The sequence below is a fragment of the Barbus barbus genome (assembly GCF_936440315.1).
Source record: "Barbus barbus genome assembly, chromosome: 37".
NCBI lineage: Eukaryota > Metazoa > Chordata > Actinopteri > Cypriniformes > Cyprinidae > Barbus > Barbus barbus.
This window is the reverse complement of record NC_136715.1, coordinates 24,859,776-24,881,501: the sequence shown is the minus strand read 5'-3', so window position 1 is coordinate 24,881,501 and position 21,726 is coordinate 24,859,776. Positions and strand designations below refer to the sequence as shown.

The window sequence follows — 21,726 nt, the reverse complement described above, 5'->3', positions numbered from 1 at the left end:
TGTTCGTGGCTTTCTAGGATGAGGCCATGTCAGGCGATCAGTCCATGTTGGCATCTGTCTAATTTGGCTCACTTCTATCTGACAGATGAATTTGTGCCAGAATACTGCAGTTTGAATGAATATGCACAGTCCTCAACATCAACAACAGAAGATATCAAAAGCATTTTCTCCACCCGTTTATTTTTATATCACGACTGTTAATGATTATATAGTTGCTTTTTTAACTGTTTTTCCCCTGCAGTCTACAATCTTAAAGGGCAAATCTGAAAATGTACCTCCTCTCAGGCCATAATAACACTTCCTCCAGTGAAAACGTTCATCTGCTGTTGTCTCTCACATCAAAATCCAGCCACATATTTGTTTAAAGCTGTTTTGTCTTGTAAACGCTGCTTGATCTGTGCAGATTTCTCTCCTGATTCAGACCAGACAAATTTTAAACTGGAGGAAGCGGTGTTATGAATAGAGGACTCAAATTATACCCGAAAGCAAAGTTTTGAAGATAATAATAAATCTTAATGATGGATTTGTTTCTTCCAAACACACAGCTTTTCACTTCTCAAGATGTTAACTGAAGGACTGGAGTGGTGTGGATTATTGTGATGTTTTTCTCAGATAATTCTGACGGCACCCATTCACTGTAATGTTAAGTTCCTCCACATCTGTTCCCATGAACAAACAAATTCATCTACGGGTGAGTACATTTTCAGCAAATTTTCATTTTGTTGTGAATTATTCCTTTAATAGAACGGGTCCACACGCCACTTTTCAATCATAACCCACTATTCTGGTTTGTTTTGCATCCTTTGGTTTATGCTGATTGGTGTGCATCCAAAGAAAATAGTAGTTGCCTTACATGGCAGTTTTTTCCCGCCGTCTCGTTTCTCAAGAGCTGTTGGTGTTGGAGTTAATCTGCTCTCTGGCGGCGTGTGCAAATGTCGATTTAATGAAGTGTGGAGAGTCTTGAGTGATGGCTACAGTTCATAATCTCTCTGCTCTCTCAAACCTGCTTTTGCGAGCTGGTCAGTGCAAAAACAAACACTCACACTTTCTAGGTAGCTTCAAGCAGAGGTCCTGCCTTCCGATGTCAATCACCCAAACCAGCCAAAGGGAGCGAGGGGCATGTCAGAGCCCTGGGAATCAACTGGCTGACAGTGGTGATCATCTTGGGAAGTCAGGGAAATCTCTGCATGACACTGAGTGGGAGGGGAACCGGAGAAGTCAGTAATAGGAGTTTGACTACAAGGGTGTGTATTCAGTTTTACAAACACTGCTGTCGGCGTGAAAGATTACAACTATTCCAGAGCAAAGCCCTGAATGAGCAGACAGTGTGATGCAGCAAAACACTGCACCTAAAGCTCCGACTTTCAACAGGCATTTATATGAAGACCAAGAAAATAATACAATTTCCGATCATATTGAAATTATGGAAAATGTTCTAGTATTTTAGGATTAGTATAAAGAAGATTCCAGGCAATCCTAGATTACATTTATTTTTAAAAATATTTACCATGATCTTGGCGCATTAATAAAAGCACAGTGTAGCTTAATGCGATATTAATCAAGTTTTTCATAGATCACGTTTTTGTGAAATTTTAATGAATTTTCACTGCAATTCTACACACACACACACACACACACACAATGGTGTAGGATTTACTTTGTAACAATTTTCACTCAGAGATGTCTAATACATATCACAAATAATTACAAAGAAACAGCAAGTAACACATTTATTTAAACGTGAAATTGGAAAATCTGAAATTGTATTTTCTTGTCCAAAAAATAGAATTGAATTTTAGAAGTAGTATATAATGACCCAGCTCTAATGCCGTATTTCAACACTGGTCCTGCTTGGCTCTTTGGCTCAAAGCTCTGCGCATACAGTGAAACTGAAGGTCACGTGAGACTGATGGGACATCGCTGACCTTGGACAGAACTTGCCCAAAGCGCAGCACACCGTAATCCCTGCTGTCGGCCAGGTGGCCACGTAACAATTGCCTCGACATCGTACACTAGTCACAGACCGACCGCAGTGACACTGGATAAGAACCAAACATGATTGCAATCCCCTCACAAGCCACCGGAACTGACTTATTCCTCAGAAGTCTGAGCATACAGTCTTATTTTGGGATGCACTAAGGACTTCCACAGCGTAAACAAACTCAATTAATTGTTGTCTCAGCAGTACTACAGAGGCTGTGTAGAAATGCTGTACTCCTGCAGATTCATTTGGCAGGGCCTCTCGTCTCTTAACCTCCCTCTTTAGCACCATTTTTTCAGTCCTCATGGGAACAGGCAGGCAGGTGCCTTTTTTTTTTTAGACCTCCTCCTTTTTCCGACACTTCCTATCGTGCCTCAAATAATGTCACAGGACTCTCATTTATTACGTCCCGTCGTATACACAGCTTTAAGAACAGAGGTCAGAACATATTATAATGCACACAGGACAATGAATGCAGAGTCCTTGCAGTAAAGTCATTATCACAAATTACAACCAGACAGGGTGATCAGGATCCCGTTGCGATGTGTGGATGACTTGTAACATCCTGAAGGGGTTCATGCACATGCTTAATTACCCAATAAATAAATGACTGGATTTAATTGGGGATCAATTCATTTTCTTTCGTTTTTTTTTTTAACTCCACCATTATTTCCTGCTGCTACTAAATGATAGATCTTATATTTAGCTGAGCTGTGACTTTGCATGAGACTTTGCTGAATGCGATGAGAGAGAAACTACTAGGCTGTGTGAAACAATAAAAAGACAATAGCCAAAAATACATCTTTCTATCGTGTTATTATCTCTGGTTGCATGCAACAACAACAAAAATGCAGCAAGAAGCATAGACCAATTTGCCAAAGTGTCCGAAATGGTTATTTGTAATGGATCAGTCAAAAAGTTTCAGCAATCGTTGCAGGGAAAAATGAAAATTACCCCATGATTTACTTACCCTCAAGCCATCCTAGATCTTTCTTCTTTCAAACAAATACAATCAGAGTTATATTAAAAAATATCTTGGCTCTGGGGGGGGTTAATAAAGGATGATGTCTCTTATGTCCCACTGGTTAGGTTTAGGTAAATTCTACAAATTCATATGAAATTGTCATCTCATTAAATGGATGTGTTTCCCTTGAGATCGGGTTAGTTGAACTGGACTCTGAACCAGATTTGCTTAATTTCTTTTAAGTAAATTACCATCCTACCCATGCACAATTGTAATTGAACTCAAGATTTCTAACGCACTTCTGTCTCTGCTTAAAATCATCTTAATGTGTGACAAGTTCAATCACAGTGATTCCAGTCATCCCAAAATTCACAGAATGGAGGCTACCAGGAAATGTGTTATGCAAATTCTGCAAAGTTCACATTTATGATAGAAAAAGAAACAAACAACAGCTGATCAGGCCCACATAAAATCTGTGTGTGCATGCAGAACTCCCCAGAAAGCTCCTCAGACTTCAGCAGAATTAGAACGCAGCTCATTCACAATGGCAAGAGGTCTGTAACAGCTCTGCCATGGGTGTCGTCCTCAACCTCAACAGTAGTGCAGTACAGGCAAGACTCTTTGAAGAGCTCCTCCTGCATGCTCTGGATTAATCACTGCTCTGAATATTCACTGCAAAAATCCTACTCTGGCTAAATATAGATGTCTGATTAATAAAACATGAATACAAACGAGGTGGGGGGGGGGGGGGGGTCTTAATCTAATAGTCCAAAAAACTCCAACATTTAAGAGTCTTATCCAATGAAAATAAGAGAGAATCATGGGTAAAAAAGTGGGGTAGTCTTTGATGTACAAGCAAAACTGATCCAATAGGTTCCTGTTGATTAGAGGAGGAGGCTAATCCAGCTCAAGACACCCTGGAGCGACTCTGAGGACAAAGAGACTGATCTGCGAAGCTTTATACTGATCTGTGACCCAAACACCAACCATTTGCAAAAACCAAACGGGGCTAAACTGGTCTAAGATCAGTATGGAGAAAAAAAAAAAAATTCACTATCTGAAGAAAACGTGAGTGGTGCCAAAAATTTCCACTGCAATGCTAAAATGTTTGCCAGGGGTTTACTGTATGGTTTTCCCAAGGTGTTCTGAGTGTTTTAGTGCGTTGCTATGTGGAAGTCAGCATCACCCCGATTCCCTCGACAAAACCCAACAGAAAACTCCCAACCAACAATTTTTCCTCTGACTTTTGGATTATTGCAGAAAAAAGGTCTGTGACCAACAAAAGTTATGAATTTTGAAGCATTAGTATTAGTAAAAGGCTAAACATAGACTGCAAACAAACTACACGTCGTGTGACTTCAGTGTCACCACCATTAAGTTTCCAACAGCTGTTTGCGTCTTCAGTGTTGGGGAAAGTTACTTTTAAAAGTAATGCATACAATATTACGTTACTCCATAAAACAGTAACTACGTGCGTTACTTAGTTACTTCTTATGGAAACTAATGTGTTACTTTTGCGTTACTTTTTGTCACCTGCATGGGCTGGGCTTGCTTATTCGTTTTTTTAACAAAAACCCCAAAAGTTATATTTTTGGCAACTGTAAGAGCCCTTTCACACCAATAGTGAAATGAAGTAGCCTCAGGATGCAGGAAGTACCAGTGTAAATTATTTAAAAAAGTAATAATTTGTTTTATATTGAAAAGTAATGTTACTTTACTAGTTGCTTGAAAAAAGTAATCTGATTATATAACTCATGTTAGTTGTAAAGCATTACCCCCAACACTGTCAGTCTTTTTATTTTCCCTGAAAGTTTTTTTTATTTATTCTCTAACTGCTAGCTTTTCTTGTAAAACTAACACTAGCTTTCTTTTTTACATCAAGCAGGCCAAAAGCTCAATGTGGGTGCTCAACCACAAACTATATCAACCAGGAAGAGCAAAGTTGGCACACCACAGCTCCAAAAGTAGAAAATATTTTATGTATAAAATAAATACATAAATATTTTTTCTACTTTTGGAGCTGTGGTGTGCCCACTTTGCTCTGGTTAAAAACGAGATTATAAACACAAGGCCGTGAAAGCAATTTGTGAGTAGATTACCTCTTCTTTGCGATGACATTTAACGCCACCATTAAACTTTGCATTTAGGCATTGATTCGTCGACATGTAGGTCTAGTGGTTGTCACAAGGTCCAAGAAGCCACGAAGGCAAAGAAGGCAGAGTTCAAGTGGTGGTGTGTCTTGTTGGCGACCAACGACTGACAAGACTACCGATGACTTAAAACGAGAACGAAGAAGGCGGTGGCTTCCGTGAAGGCTCAGCACTAGCTGAATCTACAAACTCGCAAACGCCCGTCATCGCTCGACCCTGGACATCAGTCAAGTAATGAATATCAAAGATGCAATACCAAGTCCTCCGCGATCCTCCCACCATTATGCAACACTGGAAAAGGTCATTTGACTCGATGTGCAATGAAGAGTTCCTGTATCTGCCAATCACAAGCTGATAAGCCTTGTTGAGGTAGAGCTTGCGATCAAAAGGATGAACAACAGAAAGTCCCCCAGACCTGACAACATTCCTGTTCAACAAGATCATCGACGAGGGCACCATTCCCTCAGTGTGGAAAAGAACCCACCTGATCCGCCCTCTCTGCCACACCATGAAGATATTTGAGTGTGTAATTGAAGATTGTCCCCATCAGTCCCAATCAGTGTGGATTTGTTAGAGGAAGCAGGACTACTGATGCGATCTGGAAATGCATCAGGAGAAGAACCAAGTTCCTTGGCCTCGAGAAGGCATTCAATCGTGTGCCCCGGGACCTCAACTGGCACTCTCATAGCGTCCCGAAAAGTCCGTACAGTGGATCCAGCTCCTCTACGCCAACAACATCAGCATTGTTTGATGCCCAGCTGGCCTGTCTGAATGGTTCCTGATCACAGACAGCGTGCACCAGGGATCCGTCCTCTCCCCGCTCATGTTCATCCTTTGAATGGACACAGCCACGGCAGACATCCAGGTGCCTCAGCCCTGGTCACATCTATTTGCACATCAAGTGCAAATTCGGAGCAAGTGGCTGGACGTGCACGGATTGTACCTCAACATCAAGAAGACTGAGTACATGGAGTGCGGGCCCCAGACCGACGAGACAATCAGGGTAAAGCACGAGACACACTGCACGATTTTTGGCTGTTCCAGACGAAAGACTGGCATTGTGAAACAATCGTGGCAATTTCTTTGATTATGGCTCCTAATCAGTGGTCCTATGTCATAACAGTGGTCATGGTCTTGCGACCAAAGATAGCCTACGATAATTTTTTGACAGTGTCATCGCACAGTGTGTTTGCTGATACCCACATTTACCAAACAGCTGATAAAAATGTGACATGAAATCAACGCAACATGACGCTAAAACATAAAACCGCTTGCCTCAAACTCTTTTCCCTTCCTCTTTTCCCACTTCCACTTTTTTTCAGCACACATAAAACCTACAACTGGCAAAGTGTAATTCATAATGCTCTTTTTGTTTACCACTAGCTATGCTAATAACGTTTTATTCTTCTATAGAAACGTGCGTCGTAACCTACGAGTCAATAGATCATCGTACAGTCTGCATGCGGGTCATACCCAAGTTTATAAGAACCATGTCGCAAAGTGTGATTTGCAATGTTCTTATAGGATTGCAAAAATCCTGCAGTGTGTAGAAGGCTTTAGAGGGCAGCCACTGAACAAGGTCACTGAATACGGCGACTCACAAAGGAGTTATTTTATGTCGTAGAATAAAGCGTGAAAATATCTTGAGCTTGTGTGAACCATAGACTTTAACCAAAAACCCATAGTGCTAAAACGCCAACCCATTTCTGGGTTTTGGCCTACAACAATGCATCATCCCTGTAGCTCAATATTACATACACAAATCATTACAATATGACATTACCCAGATAATCAATTCGAGACGAGTGAATGTCAGTGGAAATTACAGTTCATGGTCCATATGAAATGTTGCTTCGGCAGCCGATGAGTCAGTCTCTACATCCTGTCCAGTGAACACCACACAGCTACAAGTTTAAAATACCCTTCAGTGGCTTGCTGCTGCCCACCACAGTGTGGAGGAAGGGCTCTTATTAATACTCAACAATACTGCGCTGACTGGTTGGGAGACCGTGTGATTAAGGGGTCAATGGTTAGCTAGTGTGGGCTACATCTTTGCAGACAGATTCCCTCTTCAACCCTAAACAATTCAGCTCGCCATCTCTATCTGTTTGGACCGTAATACGTAAATGTGGCCCAAACATTCATGCATCTGCGGCACAGCTGATGCTCTCTCTAGTTAGGAAACCTTGTTATGTCCTCTTTTCAGCGTTCCTCCTGTACAGTATCTGTTCATCTCTGTCTTTCCGAATGAGGGTTTGGCTCTGTTTCTCAAGTGCAGGCTCAAGAGGCGACATCAAAGCTGCAGTGGGTGTGCTGCAGGGATGAAAGACTTGGTTCTCACCAGGGAAAGAGATGAGAAAGCTTGGCCAATGGCATCACTGCCATGTCACATTTTGTTATGCAGCATGCTGTCAATATTCTGATGTGCACTGAGGTGTGATTACATGGACTGATGTGTCTTTTAAGGGACGAAATCTTCTCATAATCTGAAAAAGCACATATTGTCCAGTACATTTGGTCTCTGTCTTGTTCAGTCTACAGATCAATTTTATGGTCTGTGCTGACTGGTGTATATTATCTGCTCGGACTCATTCTTTTCTTGACTTGGACTCAACCTACCCATGGCCTGGCCTGGACTATTTTATGAGAAGTATTCATGAGTTTGGAAGTCATTTTGGTCGGAGCAAGATGGTGATGTACCTTTTCTACCAAAAATTAAGCTTAAAATGTTTTAATTCTACTTCTACAAAATAATAAAGAATGTGCATCAGGAGTGTTTTTGCTTTTTATGTTTTTATTTAATTTATGAAAGGGATGCAAATGGAAAAAGTAATAATTTCAACAAATTTACTGTCAGTCAATACAGATGCTGCATCTGTTGTGCTCGCCATATTTTTTCATTTATACTCTCCCAACTTGGAAACTCGGGACACCAGTAGTATCAGTTAGTATAGTTTGTGGCTTATTAAGGACAAGAGCTACCTACTTTGACAGGAAGAGACTGTTTGGCATGTTAACCAAACAACCAAATTTGTTTTGCTTTTATTTTTTACATGACATTTAGGGGCTGCTGATCTAAAATACAAGATGGGTCCAAATAATAATAGAGATCAATTTTAAAGGAATTACACATCACCTCTAAATGTCAAATAAAACTCTGACTGTCTTTCAAAGAGTTATATTTTGCATTATTCAAAGCACCTCATGGTGCATTCAAGGCATGGATTTAACAGTATGTTGTCTTCCCTGTCAAACATGGCCTTGGCTTTGGACGTGGCATGCTGTACACTGTAAAAGTACAAATGTGCAGTTTCATTTATGTGTAACTTAATTAGGTAGTCAGGTTGAGTCAGTCATCCTGGATAATACTTTTGACTTCAATAAAACCAGTACTTAGATCTTTCCACATGACATACATGTGGATAAAACACTTTTTACAGCAGCTGAGCCACAGAAGTTCATTAAAGGAGATTTGAAATATGTGTACTTCTTAAAACCGTGTTTTAAAAAAAGATTATTAAAACAATGATTTGAAATGTTCTTCACAGTAAGAGTTTCTTTAGCAGTGGAGAAAATGGACGAAACATGAAGATGGAGAAGAAATGTGTTGCACACAATGCATGACAGAGTTAATAAGACGCTACACATTAGATCGTGCAGGGATCATGTTTGTGATGATCTTATTAGAGACATGCTAACATCTCCGACACCGTGCAGAAATGCCATAGCGCCAGAAATCACTACATTAACTGCTTTAACATATTTGGCAACTGGAAAAATGCACCTATGCAGCAGTGATGATTTGGGTCTGTAACAGCACTTATTATGTCGCTGTTCATTTCCTATAAAATACGTCAAGTATGACAGCATGGTAAATAAAAAATAAAGAATATATATACATATAATGTGTGTGTGTGTGTGTGTGTGTGTGTGTGTGTGTGTGTGTGTGTGTGTGTGAGAGAGAGAGAGAGAGAGAGAGAGAGAGAGAGTACGGTAAAACAGGAAAAATTACAAGTGAAGGCTTAAAATAAACCCTACTCTTAAAAGCACTCTTTTATTTCCATCTTGACAACCAACCAATCACAGCCTTCAAAAGAACGCGTCATAGCTAGCAACAGGGTCAGCCCCGCCTCCTCACTAAGATAAAAGTTTGTGTCTTTTCCTCGCTCAGAGTTGCTCTCAGATTGGTCCTGAATCACTCTTAAGCTCAGACTCCTAGTTAGACATTAAGATCAATTAGGAGCTCTCTAAAAGGATTCTTACAATCTTTACGAATACGGGCCCTGGTCTTTTTAAAAGCAATGTTAGCCTTAAATATGTTAAGAAACATAGTCATGAAAATGTACTTGTGAAAGTGGTGATTTATTAAATTAAAATATGTTCTACAAGAAAATTTTAACTTGACTTTTAAGATTTGAAACTATAGTTGCACAATAAGGCGGTAATGTTATATAATGTAATCAGATCACAGATCAAAGTGGTGCATAACTTTTAAATTTACAATGAAACATGTTAATTTTTCAAATATCTCCTGTCCTCATTTTAAGAGTTTTTGACAAAAAGTAAGGGGAAAGTAACATACTGCTTTAATTTCCATAAAAAGTAACAAAGTAACGCAATTAGTTACTTTTTTATGGAGTAACTCAATATTGTACTGCATTACTTAAAAAAAACCAAAAAAAAAACATTCACATAATAAACCACAAGCAACATAAAGCCCTCTAACAAACATACCTGTGTTAGTTACAGGAGGATATAAATAAGGTTTTGACTGGTAGCTATATCTACTGATTAAACCGCAGTATCCAGGACACATCGTTTGGGAAAGTGTGCATCAGTTAAGTAAGCAACTATGTAAACGTATTATGCCGTTGATATGTTACCGGTGTGATCCCGCTCCAAATCCAAGGATAAACGTTCGCCACCTGTCTGTGTCCAAACAAAGAGCTTTTAACACATTTCAATCACTAATCCCACATTAGCCTTCCAGGGTGAGGGAGTTTCCACATGCTAATGGAAAATGATGCAGAAGTACATTTAAAAATAATAATATCACAAATCTCAGAGATAAACACAACCGAATAAATGTTTATTGCGGCAGATGCAAACACATTTTCACCGCTACAGAACTACAAGTGCATTCATTCAGAACTAGTCAGAAGCAACAACTGCTTAAACTAGCTGCTTTCTCACATACCCTTACTAACGAAAATTAGCAAGGATCTTTGTGATAGATTTGGCCTGTCTCAGCTGATTGCATTTATGCCCTCTAATGAAGCCATTATACAAACACTTTGCTACAACTTGAAGTAATGAAGGTTCATCCTTCATTCAGTCATCCAGGATGAATCACAGTCTAGTGCATATTACTCAAAGGTCAGTAAAAAACAGTGATTCACTGCTGTAATTAGTAGCGTGTGCTGCTGGGCAAATGCAGAGGACAGCTGGAGGTAAAGAGACTGGGCGAACATGCTGCTTTTAATGTCTAAATACTAAAACAAGCTCATCGTGCTGGACATTTCAGGATGTACAGCCCAAAGCATCCATCAGTCATGGGGAAGCCCATGCAGCGCGTCAGAGCAGCATCAGCACCAGCACTGAACACAGCTAGGATGAACAGCACACTGATGCATATCATCAGCGCTAACATCAGTGGGCAATGCATGGGTAAAGACATTCAGTCATGCCAGTATTAGTGTTTTGTTTCCTCGATAAACGGCAGCTGGTCCTAACTATCCCCCCGCCGTGGTAAAATCAGATAGGCTGTGTCTGCGGTAAAGAGACATGCACGTCTGTATCACTCACCTGTGCTGTTCGTATAAACGACACGAGCGTCGGTGAGGATGCTCGGGTCACTTTGAGATCTTCCTCTCTGCACAACGCAATCTTCTGATCCACCTGATGTGGCCATGGAGATGAGAGCAGACGGTGAAACGCAGAAAAGGCGATCTGCGTGTGTGGTTATGAGCAGCGAGCGTGCTGATTCAGTTTGACAGCTTCAGCAGCAGCGCTGGAGGAGGAGAGTCGAGTGCGCGTGCACTGCGTGTGCTGATGATGACGGAGGCGCATCTGGCCACGAGAGCGTGCTTTCACTTGCATTTATTAGTGTGGTTATTCATTTGAAGAAACGAGTCATTGGTGATGGGTGATTTTAATGTGTGCACGAGCATCAAGTCATGTGTGTGTCTTTTTGCGCTGTAAGTGAGTTTTACAGTAGCCTATTAATAATCGTCGTCGTATGTCATACAATCAGCGTTATCTGAAACAGATTCAAGAGAAGACTGTTATATTGATTTGTCAGAGGAATTAAAGAATAGTTAGCCTGTGACGCCCTCTTGTGGGCTCTTTATGATAGTGGTGGAGTCTGATGGTGAGAGGAGAAAAACAATCAATGAAAAATGAAAAATTAAGAAAAGTCAGAGGTTTCTGCATTTTCTTTTGATCAACTCCTCCCGCCAAAACACAACACACAAGGCAACATGTTGTGGGTTTTCCTTTACTAACAATTCTTGTGGTTGCAAAAAATAACCTAAAACTAACCATCAGGGAACGTTCTCTATACGTTATTTTTAGGCTGTTTAATAATAACCACCATGAAACTTTCTGAGAACGTTATTTTATGGTTACAAACAAAAAAAAAACCTAAAAAGAACGTTTCCCTAGTATTTGGTTCCCAAAAAAATAACCAAACGGGAACCAAAAACTAACGTTAGGGGAACCTTCTGTGTTTGCAGGGTCACAGAGAGAGACTCATATTTTTGTAATAGTTTATAGGCCTATATATATATATTCATTATTTTGTATTTACCATGCTGTCATACCGTAAATGAACAGAGACATAATAAGTGCTGTAACAGACCCAAATCATCACTGCTGCATAGCTGCATTTTTCCAGTTGCCAAATATGTTAAAGCAGTTAATGTAATGATTTCTGGCGCTATGGCATTTCTGCGCGGTGTCGGAGATGTTAGCATGTCTCTAATAAGATAATAATAATACGATATTCTCTTTAATTTTAAGAGGAAACACCCATATTTCTAAGAATTTTCTTAGAATTGTGTTACTAGGAGCAACTCTTAGCAGTAAAATTCTTCATGAATACGGGCCTAGAAGATTAAGGAAACAGTATAGACAGGTAATATTGTATCTGCTTGTTTCACGTGCATTTGACCAACAGATGTCCTCAGCGCGCGCGAATCAGTGAATCATGGTTCAATTGATTCGAAGATTCAGGAGGATTAATATCTCCCATTATCACTAATGTAATCATTTCCATTTATATGCACCAATATAGCAATATGTAGCAATATTTACGAAAATATTTCACTATGACGTTTAAAGAACGTGAAGCTTTTGACGCAAATGAGTCGTTTCGGGGTTTCGAGTCGCCTCGGAGGAGATCCGCTCCTCCACACGGATACAGTAAATATGGCTGAACGCGGCAGGGAGTCTCGAGTCGATATTCTAGCAAACCATGTGTCGAAGTCAAGTGAAGCTGACCTCAGAAGTGTTCTGGTTACAAGTGTCTTGAATTTAGACAAGCTCGACACCGACCTGTACAGGTAAACAAATGCCTTTTTCAAAATGTGTTAGATACTGTATTAGCACCACAATAGCTACAGCAGAAATCCGAATGAGCCATTTCGCTAAGTATCGAAAGACCTTCCACACTAACAAAAGGTGTTTTCTTTCTGGCAGAGGGACACATCACTGGGTTCCTCGCACTAAGCGCCTGTTCGGGGGCCAGATTGTAGGACAGGCTCTTGTAGCTGCAGCTGATTCTGTCGGTGATCATCTCTATGCTCATTCACTGCACTGCTACTTCGTGAGAGCAGGTCAAATCTCTAATTACATATAGGCTTATGCATATGGAAAGTGTGGTTTTTCCTCTTTTGAGAAGGGTATTCCTGCACAACCGGAGACTGCAGTTTCAGGACCGTATTTCTAGGAGCCTATAGTTTTTTTTTATTAAATTTGTTTTTTTGTATGTATTAGCAGCTCATACTGTTTTATAGCACTTGCTATTCAATTCTGTATTCAATAATTTTTTTTCGAATATGTTTTTTTCAACTGCTTGCACAGTTTCTGAAAGCTGACACTCAAACAGAAGCACAGACCAAATCTGCAAACGCACTGATTCTCAGCCTTTGACTCAGTTTTCAAATTCATAAAACACAACACACAATTCTCTATGTAACACAAATCTAACAGGAATTAATATTATGTGTTTACAAAAGTTTGCTTTTGAGATGTATTTGTGATATTTTGAATGCAGTGCTACAATTGGCAAGAGCATCTGAGAGTTTGATGTTTGAATCAGGTCTCCTCTGTTGCAATAGAATTGGCTAGATGGTGCTGTCACAAAATATAGGGTCCTGAAACTGCAGCCTCCGGTTGTGCAGGGCTTTTTTTCTCAAGCACTGTGTGTTCCAGGGGACCCAAAGGTGCCTGTGCTGTACCAGGTGGAAAGGACTCGGGATGGCCGCAGTTTCTGTGTGCGATCCGTCAAAGCTATTCAGCACGGTCAGCCCATCCTGATCTGTCAGGCGTCGTTTCACATGCAGCAGCTGAGTCCCCTGGAGCATCAGTTCAGCATGCCCTCCGTCCCGCCGCCGGACACCCTGCTCACCATAGAGGAGCTCATTCAGCGCTACCTCAGGTCTCAGCCAAAACAACGCATTTACCAGAGCGCATTGTTTTAAATGTAGCACTTTTACGCATGATTTTCTTTTTGTTTTACAGCGATCCAAACCTGGCAGACAATACGCGACAGGGTCTGAATAAAATACTTGCGGATGAAGTTCCTATAGAGATCAAGCCAGTCAACCCACCTGATTTTTACAGGCGTGTTGCCATGGAACCAAAGAAATTATTCTGGGTGCGAGCGAGAGGGCATATAGGTATAACGAGCATGTCATCCAAACACTTCTTTATAGTAGAAGACACTTATAATGATGCCGTGTGCCATATAATTAATGCGTTGCAATTAGTTACAGGATTGTTTTTCTTTTCAAACGGATTACCCTCAAATTATTTTTTATATAATTCAGGCTTCCTGCAGTCTGGGAATAAACAGGGATGCCCTTGTGAAAAAGAAGTACAATTCAGCAGCTTTTTATGAAAAAAAAAAAAAAAATACAATTTAAAATAATATACTTAGAATGTAATGTTTTCGGGAACTTAGTAGCATTTTAATTAGAATTAAATGAGAATGTATTATAGTTTAAATTTATATCAGATGCAATTAGTTCAAATTTAGAGTGATTTTTTCACTTTAGGAGGACTTACTCAAGAAGATCTTAATATGTAATTTCATAATTACATCAGTTGTCTTTGAAATGACAAGCATTTATAGTAAACTAAAATATATTTTAATGTATTGATGTTTACTATAAGGAAAACATCAAATTTGAAATGCAACACAGGGAATTCTGGGAACGTCAATTTATGGGTTTTCCCTATAATTTTACATTCTTTTCCATATCCAAAAACGGTATTTTACCATTAAATTGTCTGAAATATTACAGTTTTTCACCGTATATAGTAGGGAAAATTACCGTTAGCCATTTAACAGGTTTTTACTGTAGCATTTTCACAGTTGTTTACCGTTAAAATCACAGTAATTTTTTAACAGTGTGTCTATATTTATATATCTATAATTATAATTTTTTTAAATAATATTTTTACAAATATTTTCTCAATATATATAGATTTTTTAATTCCCTACCTAAAATCTCACTCAATGTAGTAAGTGGTGTACAATCAGATGAACAGCCATTATTGTAAGAAAAAAATCCTGATTATGTAATGACCAGCTGAAGGTATGTTACATATTTAACACTTCATGATTGTGTATTGTGTGGTGCTTTAGGACCTGGTGATATGAAACTGCACTGTTGTGTGGCAGCGTACGTATCAGACTACTCTTTCCTGGGCACGGCCCTGTTACCTCACCCAAATCACAGGGCCCAGTTTTCCGCCTCTCTGGATCATGCCATGTGGTTTCACAGCACATTCAGAGCAGACGAGTGGATGCTGTATGAATGCGAAAGCCCGTGGTCAGGTCAGCAGATGCTTCTCTGTCCATTCTTGCAAGTTTATGGAGTTCTTTAGGAACAAACCTGTTATGAGTCCTGTGCCTGAAGACTTGTCTAGGATGGTCAGGAGTTTAATATATGATGATAATAATAACTTGCGATCTGTAAATGTTTTAATATACCTTGATTTCCTATCAGGAGGCAGCAGAGGCTTTGTCCAGGGCCGCTTGTGGAGACAGGATGGCGTTCTCGCAGCTTCCTGTGCACAAGAGGGAGTGATACGAGTGAAGACGCTTTCTCAGAGTAAATTATAGAGGATTCAAAATATACTAAGTAGCATCAAATTCTTGAGATGCCTTACAACAGCTGCAAGACTGACTTTTTTGCTTATTTGTCATATTGCAACGCACAATCAATGTCAAGTTTGCATTTGGTCTGCAGTGCTCGAGAACACAGCAGTATGTGAAATAACAACATGATTTTCTGTTTTGTCCCTTGTGCTAAACTGATTTAGATTAATCTTGTTTAAATGTGTACATCATATTTGAGGATATGTGACCCTGGAGCACAAAACCGGTCTTAAGTCGCTGGGGTATATCTGTAGCAATAGCCAAAGATACATTGTACGCGTCCAAATTAATATTATTTTATTTTATGCTAAAAATCAGTAAAAAAAAAAAAGTAAAGATCATGTTCCATGAACATATTTTGTAAATTTCCTACTGTAAATATAAAAACTTAATTTCTGATTAGTAATATGCATTGCTAAGAACTTCATTTGAACAACTTTAAAGGAGATTTTCTCAATATTTAGATTTTTTTGCACCCTCAGATTCCAGATTTTCTAATAGTTGTATCTCAGCCAAATATCATCATAACAAACCAAACATCAATGAAAAGCTTATTTATTCAGCTTTCAGATGATGTATGATTCTCAATTTTGTAAAATGGACCCTTATTGACCCTGGTTTTGTGGTCCAGAGAGTATATTTAACAATGGGATTTTGCATCTTAATTGTTTGTGTTCAGTTATGACCAAAACACTTGAAGTCTTCATGACAAACTCCAGTTATACAACGAGTTATTAATGAGTCTAAACAGTCGTTAATTATTTATAATTATCAATAAACATAACAATCTGAGGTTGTGTTGTATATTGCAGTCATTCAATATCTAAACATCAATTATTTTAAGTAAAAAAAAATAATCATCAGTTACTGCTGCAGCGCGCGTAGAGACCGTAGCACACCGGAAGTGACGTCAGAAGCGTGTCCGTTATATCCTCTAGGTGGCGACTCCGTGGAGACAGACACTCAGACAGAGTTTAAAGCTGCGAGGGTTTGTGTGTTTGGTTATTGTTTGCTAAGCATCACCATGCCTCGAGTGTACATCGGCAGGCTGAGCTATCATGTGCGAGAGAAGGACATACAGCGGTTTTTCGGCGGCTACGGGAAGCTTTTAGAGATCGATCTGAAGAACGGGTGAGTTTTACCGCGAGAACAGCTTTACATTTACATTCCGATGCATTTTATGTAATAATATATTATTTTATAACACATTTCAGAAATTACACGTAATGGGATGTGTATTAAATGGCTAATGTGGAGACTCGTTAGTTGTGTTCCTCTAGTCGAGGCTTAAAATGGCGGAGGTTTGTTTTGCTCCGCGCTCGAGCTGCTTTTATACGACCAGCTGATATTTAATAAAGCTTTTAAATTGGTCGATGATTCTGAGACACAATAATGAGAATCTTTTATATAAGAGTTGGTCAACTGTAGTTATTACGTACAATACACCTCGTTAACGGTGCTGACCTGAATTCGGTGCGCGCATTGTTTCTTGCACACTTTAGTAACGTTAGATATTTACACGCACTTTAGTAGATGTTTGCACACACGCACACTTAAAGAAGGCCGGTAGTTTTGGAGTGGTATACTAAGATGTCTTGTGCTATTTCTCCATTATGTAGTACGGGACCCGTGCACCGCTTCCATGCGTGAAATACCCGGATGATCTTTGCCGTAATGGATGTGCTGTCAGGAGCCAACATGGCGCTCACTTTGGTCTTATATTGACAGCGAGCTGCATAATGCACGTTAAACTGAATTGAACAAACACAAATCGGAGTACACACACGCACAAAAACTCAACTTTTTGTGGTTTTATTTGCTTAACCTAACTTTGCCAATTCAAATATAATTGTATAAATCAATTAAATACAGCGTATACATATTCATGCGTTTTATATTTTTGTGCATTATCTTGCATGTGGTGCAATTGTATTTCAAATATAATTGTCCACAGAAACGGGGGCATTTTTAAACCTAAAGTGACCACTGCTTCAGAATTACTATTTCCATACTAGAAGTTTCATTTGAAGTGTTATAAGCCAAGAAACCAGCCTGATTTGATTTGAATAACATTACAAACTTTGATTTGAAGTTAAGTGTATTTGAACATCGGCCGAGAGGAGTAAATGGCTTTAATTGTGGCAAGAATTGCTGCGAACGACAATCATCATCAAACACCATTACATTTGACCGCTTCAACAAAAGCAGCATGAAATAATCATTAAAAACCAACTGCTGTTCTGTTTTTCAAGCATGTTTTTAAAAAGTTTCCAGTGTACTGTGCATTAAGTGTTTGTTCTTTTCCTACCAATGCCTTTCTGGTCACCTGACAGTGGATGGTCCCCTCGGTTACTCTGTAGGCCCTTGAGGACTGTGCTTAGACTGTCGTAGAGAATGAATCTACATGTTTTTTGTGTAATACTAGAGATTTATTGTTAACCAAGGTTCTGCTTAATTTCAGGTATGGGTTCGTGGAGTTTGAGGACACCCGTGACGCAGACGATGCTGTGTACGAGCTGAACGGTAAAGATCTGTGCGGGGAGCGTGTGATCGTGGAGCACGCGAGAGGACCGCGGCGGGACCGAGATGGATATGGTGGGGGTTATGGGGGCGGCGGCGGCGGGCGCAGTAAGTACAGCCTCGATCGTCATCTCAACGAAACTTGTCTTTTTTTTTTTTCCCCCTCCCTCAGGCATGAAGAAAAAATGGAGGTGAATAATAACAAGTGTTTTTTTGTTCATTTAGAGTGGACTATCAATAGCACCTGCATCCAGTGACTAACTACATTTCTCTGTTAAAGTCTGAAGTACCTGTGATCCGGACGGAAGGCTGTTGGGATCTAATGTTCCTTAATGAAGTTGGTCTTGAAATGTGGTCTTTTTAAATGGGACTCCCTCAAAAGATGCCTCTGCTTTTGTAGTTTTGGCCCGTTTTAAACGCCAAGGGTCATGAGAATGTGCAGTATAACTTGAGTAATCTTCAAAAGCTAGGGAGAGTGACTAAAGATGTTTACATGTCAGATAGTGGGCTATTTCCACTTTTTATTGGCCCATCTCTAAATCTATTTTAGCCAATAGATTTAGTAATCAGTTGATGTTTTCTGAAGCCTCACTGGCATGTAAACAGTATGACGTGTGACGATGCGATTTTGTGTTTCCATCTGAATTCAACATTAACAAAAGTCCTTGATGTTTCAATTTAAAAGAGTCCGGTGCGGGCTGAGTCCGAGTCCATTGAGGCTAAGATGACTGCCTGTCCCGTTTGGCCTTGGCTTTCACCTTACAATGTGTGTGTGACCTTTGCCCTTTGACCCTTGGCTGACCTAACCGGAAGCCATGATGACAGCTGCCTTTTGCCAATAGACCAGGGTGATGGTGAGGAAACCCATTGGTTTTTATGTTGAAAGAAATATTGGTCAGGTTAAACAAATTTCTGTAGCTACCCGCTAGTTTTTCCATTTTACTTTTTCTTTATTAAAAAGAGCAATGGGCTTCCCTTGCTATGTGTCTTGTGCTGTCGCTGTTCTGTCAGTAGACAGGTAACATGTCAGCATCTAATGTAAGTAGTCCTGGATACTTTTATTTTTATGCATTTATTTTCCCCTTCTGTTTGTTTTCATGAGGGTATTGTGTACTTGTTTGCTGTCTTTATAATTGGGGCTCGCGTTAAAACCTGTGTCGCTGGAGCGGTATTCATGTCCCGAGCATTGCTGTTCTTGAGCTGTTGGGTGAAGACCAGCAATGCGACCTCTGACCCCTTCAGAGGGACTGATTGAACAAATCCAGTGCGGTCATATGTCAGGATTTATTTTGTTTTTAATAATTCCACCATAATCGTTCCCTTCAGAACTATGTGCTGCTGAGGTCTTATGATGTTTATTTGGGTGTGATTATTCAGTGGGGTGGGATGGGATTTCTCATGCCTGAACATCATGCTTTATGCAGATGTCTGAAGAGGTTGCCTTGTGCGCTTGTTGGATTGCATCTAATTCTGTACTGATTGTCTCTTGGCTTTTGTCTGAAGGCAGTAGTGGTTATAGCAGCAGGAGCCGAAGCGGAAGAGAGAAATATGGACCTCCGGTTCGCACCGAGTACCGACTGATAGTGGAGAACCTGTCCAGTCGCTGCAGCTGGCAGGATCTCAAGGTGAGCGTAGGTTCATGCTTTCCAAAAATGAAGAGAGAGGCTAGTTTCCATTTATATTAAATGCGGTTGGCTTTGGGGAAACCTCTGAATCTTTAATTGAAGGCCTTGTTCTTGACTCTAGGACTTCATGCGTCAAGCTGGAGAGGTGACCTATGCTGACGCCCACAAAGAACGGACCAATGAGGGTGTCATTGAGTTTCGCTCCTCCTCTGATATGAGGAGAGCTTTGGACAAGTTGGATGGCACTGATATCAACGGAAGAAAAATCCGTCTTGTGGAGGACAAGCCTAGACGACGTCGCTCCTACTCTGGGAGCAGATCAAGGTCAGGCCTTCAGTTCTTAGCTTCATCTCACTTGGTGTTTGCACTCATGCCTGTGATTTATTCTTTGAAATGTCTTGGGTGTCTGTAGATCTCTTGAATTGGACGCTTTGTTTTATAGGTCCCGCAGCAGGCGCCGTACTCGCAGCAGGAGCCGCAGGAGTTCACAAAGCCGGTCCAGGTCCAGATCTCGGTAGGATACGCCTGGATAAATTTATGAAATATAGGTTCTTAAATCCCAACAATCGATTAATCTAGCCTGTTTTCAGTCAAAGGACAGAGCATTGTAGTGCGCCTCCCATCCAATAAATCACAAATTGTTACTTGTGATATGAGAAAGTTTCAAATTCTCACCATTTTATTACAGTATTCTGTCAATAAATGCCATTTTGGCGCTTTTTAATGTTGAGTGACAGATCGCTGTAGTGCCTCAGTAATGTAGCTGATATATATCCAGAATAATCAAATTAGAAATTGAATCCAATCGAAAGCTTGTGAGTCAATCGAATCATGACATTTGTATCAAACCCAGCCCTACGGTAGGAAGGCCTTTTCTTTTGTGTATGAGATTTAAAATGTGACTTAAGTGCTCTTCTGAATAGTTTGTGTCGGTCTTTTACAGGTCAAGGTCCCGCAGCAAGCACCACTCTCGGTCCAGGTCTGGGAGAAAGTCTCACTCCAAGTCCCCAACGAAGTCCCGCTCCAGGAAGTCAAAGTCTCGTTCCCGCTCGCGTACGCAAAAGTCACGCAGTCGCTCCAACAGCCGCAAGTCTCGCTCTCGCTCCGATGCCCGCAAATCTCGCTCCAAGAGTCGCTCCAACGCCAAGTCGGAGAGGGATTCCAGGAGCCGCTCCAAGGAGAAGTCAGTCAGTAAGAAGTCCCGAAGCCGCTCTGCGTCTCCAAGGGAGAATGGAAATGGAGACCGGGCCATGTCCGCTTCTCGTTCGCCATCCCCTAAAGAGAACCGGCGTCAGTCGGAGTCGCCCGGCAAGCGTTCTGCATCTCACTCTCCTTCACGTTCGAAGTCTCGTTCCCGCTCTCGGTCTGCTTCTCAAGACTAGTGCCCCCCCCCCCCCCACATGAGACGTGTCAAATCAGAATTTGTTTTCATTTTTAATTCGTTATAACTTTCTGTGCTAAGCATTGCTCAGGCCGTTGGTTGTATTGGACTCTTTGGTATGGGGCGTACGTCTTTAAGAGGCTCTGTGTTTTTGCTTTAGTGAGGTTTAAGGAGGCTGTAACAATGTTATAACCTAAATTTGATCGAATGTGTAACTGCTACGTCAGCTGCCCTTTTGTGTAGTTAATTAACAAGATGTGGTTTGCTATGAAAATTCTTCATTGTATAGTCATTCATTCCTGTCTCTAATTTTCATGGAAGCTTTTTGTTACTTAGTGCTTTGGATCATTTTGTTTTGTGTATTTGTTTTTTTTTTTTTTATATACAAGGAGTTTAATACATCCCTTGCCGTGTGATTTCTGTGATTGATCTCTTTTTTTGAATAGTTTTAGTTAAACATTTAATTGGTTTTGATTGTTGCTGCTGTTTTGTTTCCTGAAATATGAGTATATATGTTTGAAGACTATTGCTTTGTTTCCCTCACAATCAGTTCTGTATTTGTTCCACCTATATTAGTGTACTACTCCAGTAGAAGCATTGCTCCTCTCTGCTGCCCTCTGGAGACTGCAGTGTTCAAGTATTCAGAGTCCATTGATCATTATAATGTAGGAGCTTAAGTATTTAATCTTTAGTACAGTCTTCAGTGTAATTACTATTA

The 21,726-nt window shown here is 40.3% G+C and overlaps 3 protein-coding genes across 3 annotated transcripts in view; 2 read left to right on the top strand and 1 right to left on the bottom strand.

The window, feature by feature from the left end:
- The window catches only part of LOC306856988 (phosphatase and actin regulator 3-like), a gene marked incomplete at both ends in the record, with an annotated part of 42,534 nt that extends 31,528 nt beyond the window's left edge, over positions 1 to 11,006 (bottom strand). Inside the window, 2 exons of the mRNA XM_079396578.1 lie at positions 10,627 to 10,702; positions 10,901 to 11,006. Coding sequence (XP_079252704.1) covers positions 10,627 to 10,702; positions 10,901 to 11,006 — 182 coding nt within the window. The remainder of the gene's footprint in view (positions 1 to 10,626; positions 10,703 to 10,900) is intronic.
- Positions 11,007 to 12,297: 1,291 nt separating this feature from the next.
- On the top strand, positions 12,298 to 16,277 carry acot8 (acyl-CoA thioesterase 8). Its single transcript, XM_079396431.1, has 6 exons — positions 12,298 to 12,657; positions 12,794 to 12,930; positions 13,529 to 13,754; positions 13,838 to 13,995; positions 14,967 to 15,158; positions 15,331 to 16,277. Exons 1-6 carry the CDS (start codon positions 12,458 to 12,460, stop codon positions 15,444 to 15,446), a joined length of 1,029 nt encoding a protein of 342 aa, XP_079252557.1. The 5' UTR covers positions 12,298 to 12,457; the 3' UTR covers positions 15,447 to 16,277.
- Positions 16,278 to 16,380: 103 nt separating this feature from the next.
- srsf6b (serine and arginine rich splicing factor 6b) lies at positions 16,381 to 21,411 on the top strand. Its single transcript, XM_079396430.1, has 6 exons — positions 16,381 to 16,613; positions 17,944 to 18,110; positions 19,506 to 19,627; positions 19,749 to 19,951; positions 20,070 to 20,141; positions 20,571 to 21,411. The coding sequence occupies exons 1-6, from the start codon at positions 16,507 to 16,509 to the stop codon at positions 21,007 to 21,009; spliced, it is 1,110 nt and encodes a 369-aa protein (XP_079252556.1). The 5' UTR covers positions 16,381 to 16,506; the 3' UTR covers positions 21,010 to 21,411.
- The last annotated feature ends 315 nt before the right edge of the window (positions 21,412 to 21,726 follow it).

Bases quoted from the DNA above. Each gene is read 5' to 3' on its own strand.
- acot8 (XM_079396431.1), top strand. From the start codon at position 12,458: ATGAGTCGTTTCGGGGTTTCGAGTCGCCTCGGAGGAGATCCGCTCCTC. The intron at 12,658-12,793 runs GTAAACAAATGC...TCTTTCTGGCAG, and splicing joins CTCGACACCGACCTGTACAG to AGGGACACATCACTGGGTTC. The intron at 13,996-14,966 runs GTATAACGAGCA...GTGGTGCTTTAG, and splicing joins GCGAGCGAGAGGGCATATAG to GACCTGGTGATATGAAACTG.
- srsf6b (XM_079396430.1), top strand. From the start codon at position 16,507: ATGCCTCGAGTGTACATCGGCAGGCTGAGCTATCATGTGCGAGAGAAG. The intron at 18,111-19,505 runs GTAAGTACAGCC...TTTTGTCTGAAG, and splicing joins GGGCGGCGGCGGCGGGCGCA to GCAGTAGTGGTTATAGCAGC. The intron at 20,142-20,570 runs GTAGGATACGCC...GGTCTTTTACAG, and splicing joins CGGTCCAGGTCCAGATCTCG to GTCAAGGTCCCGCAGCAAGC.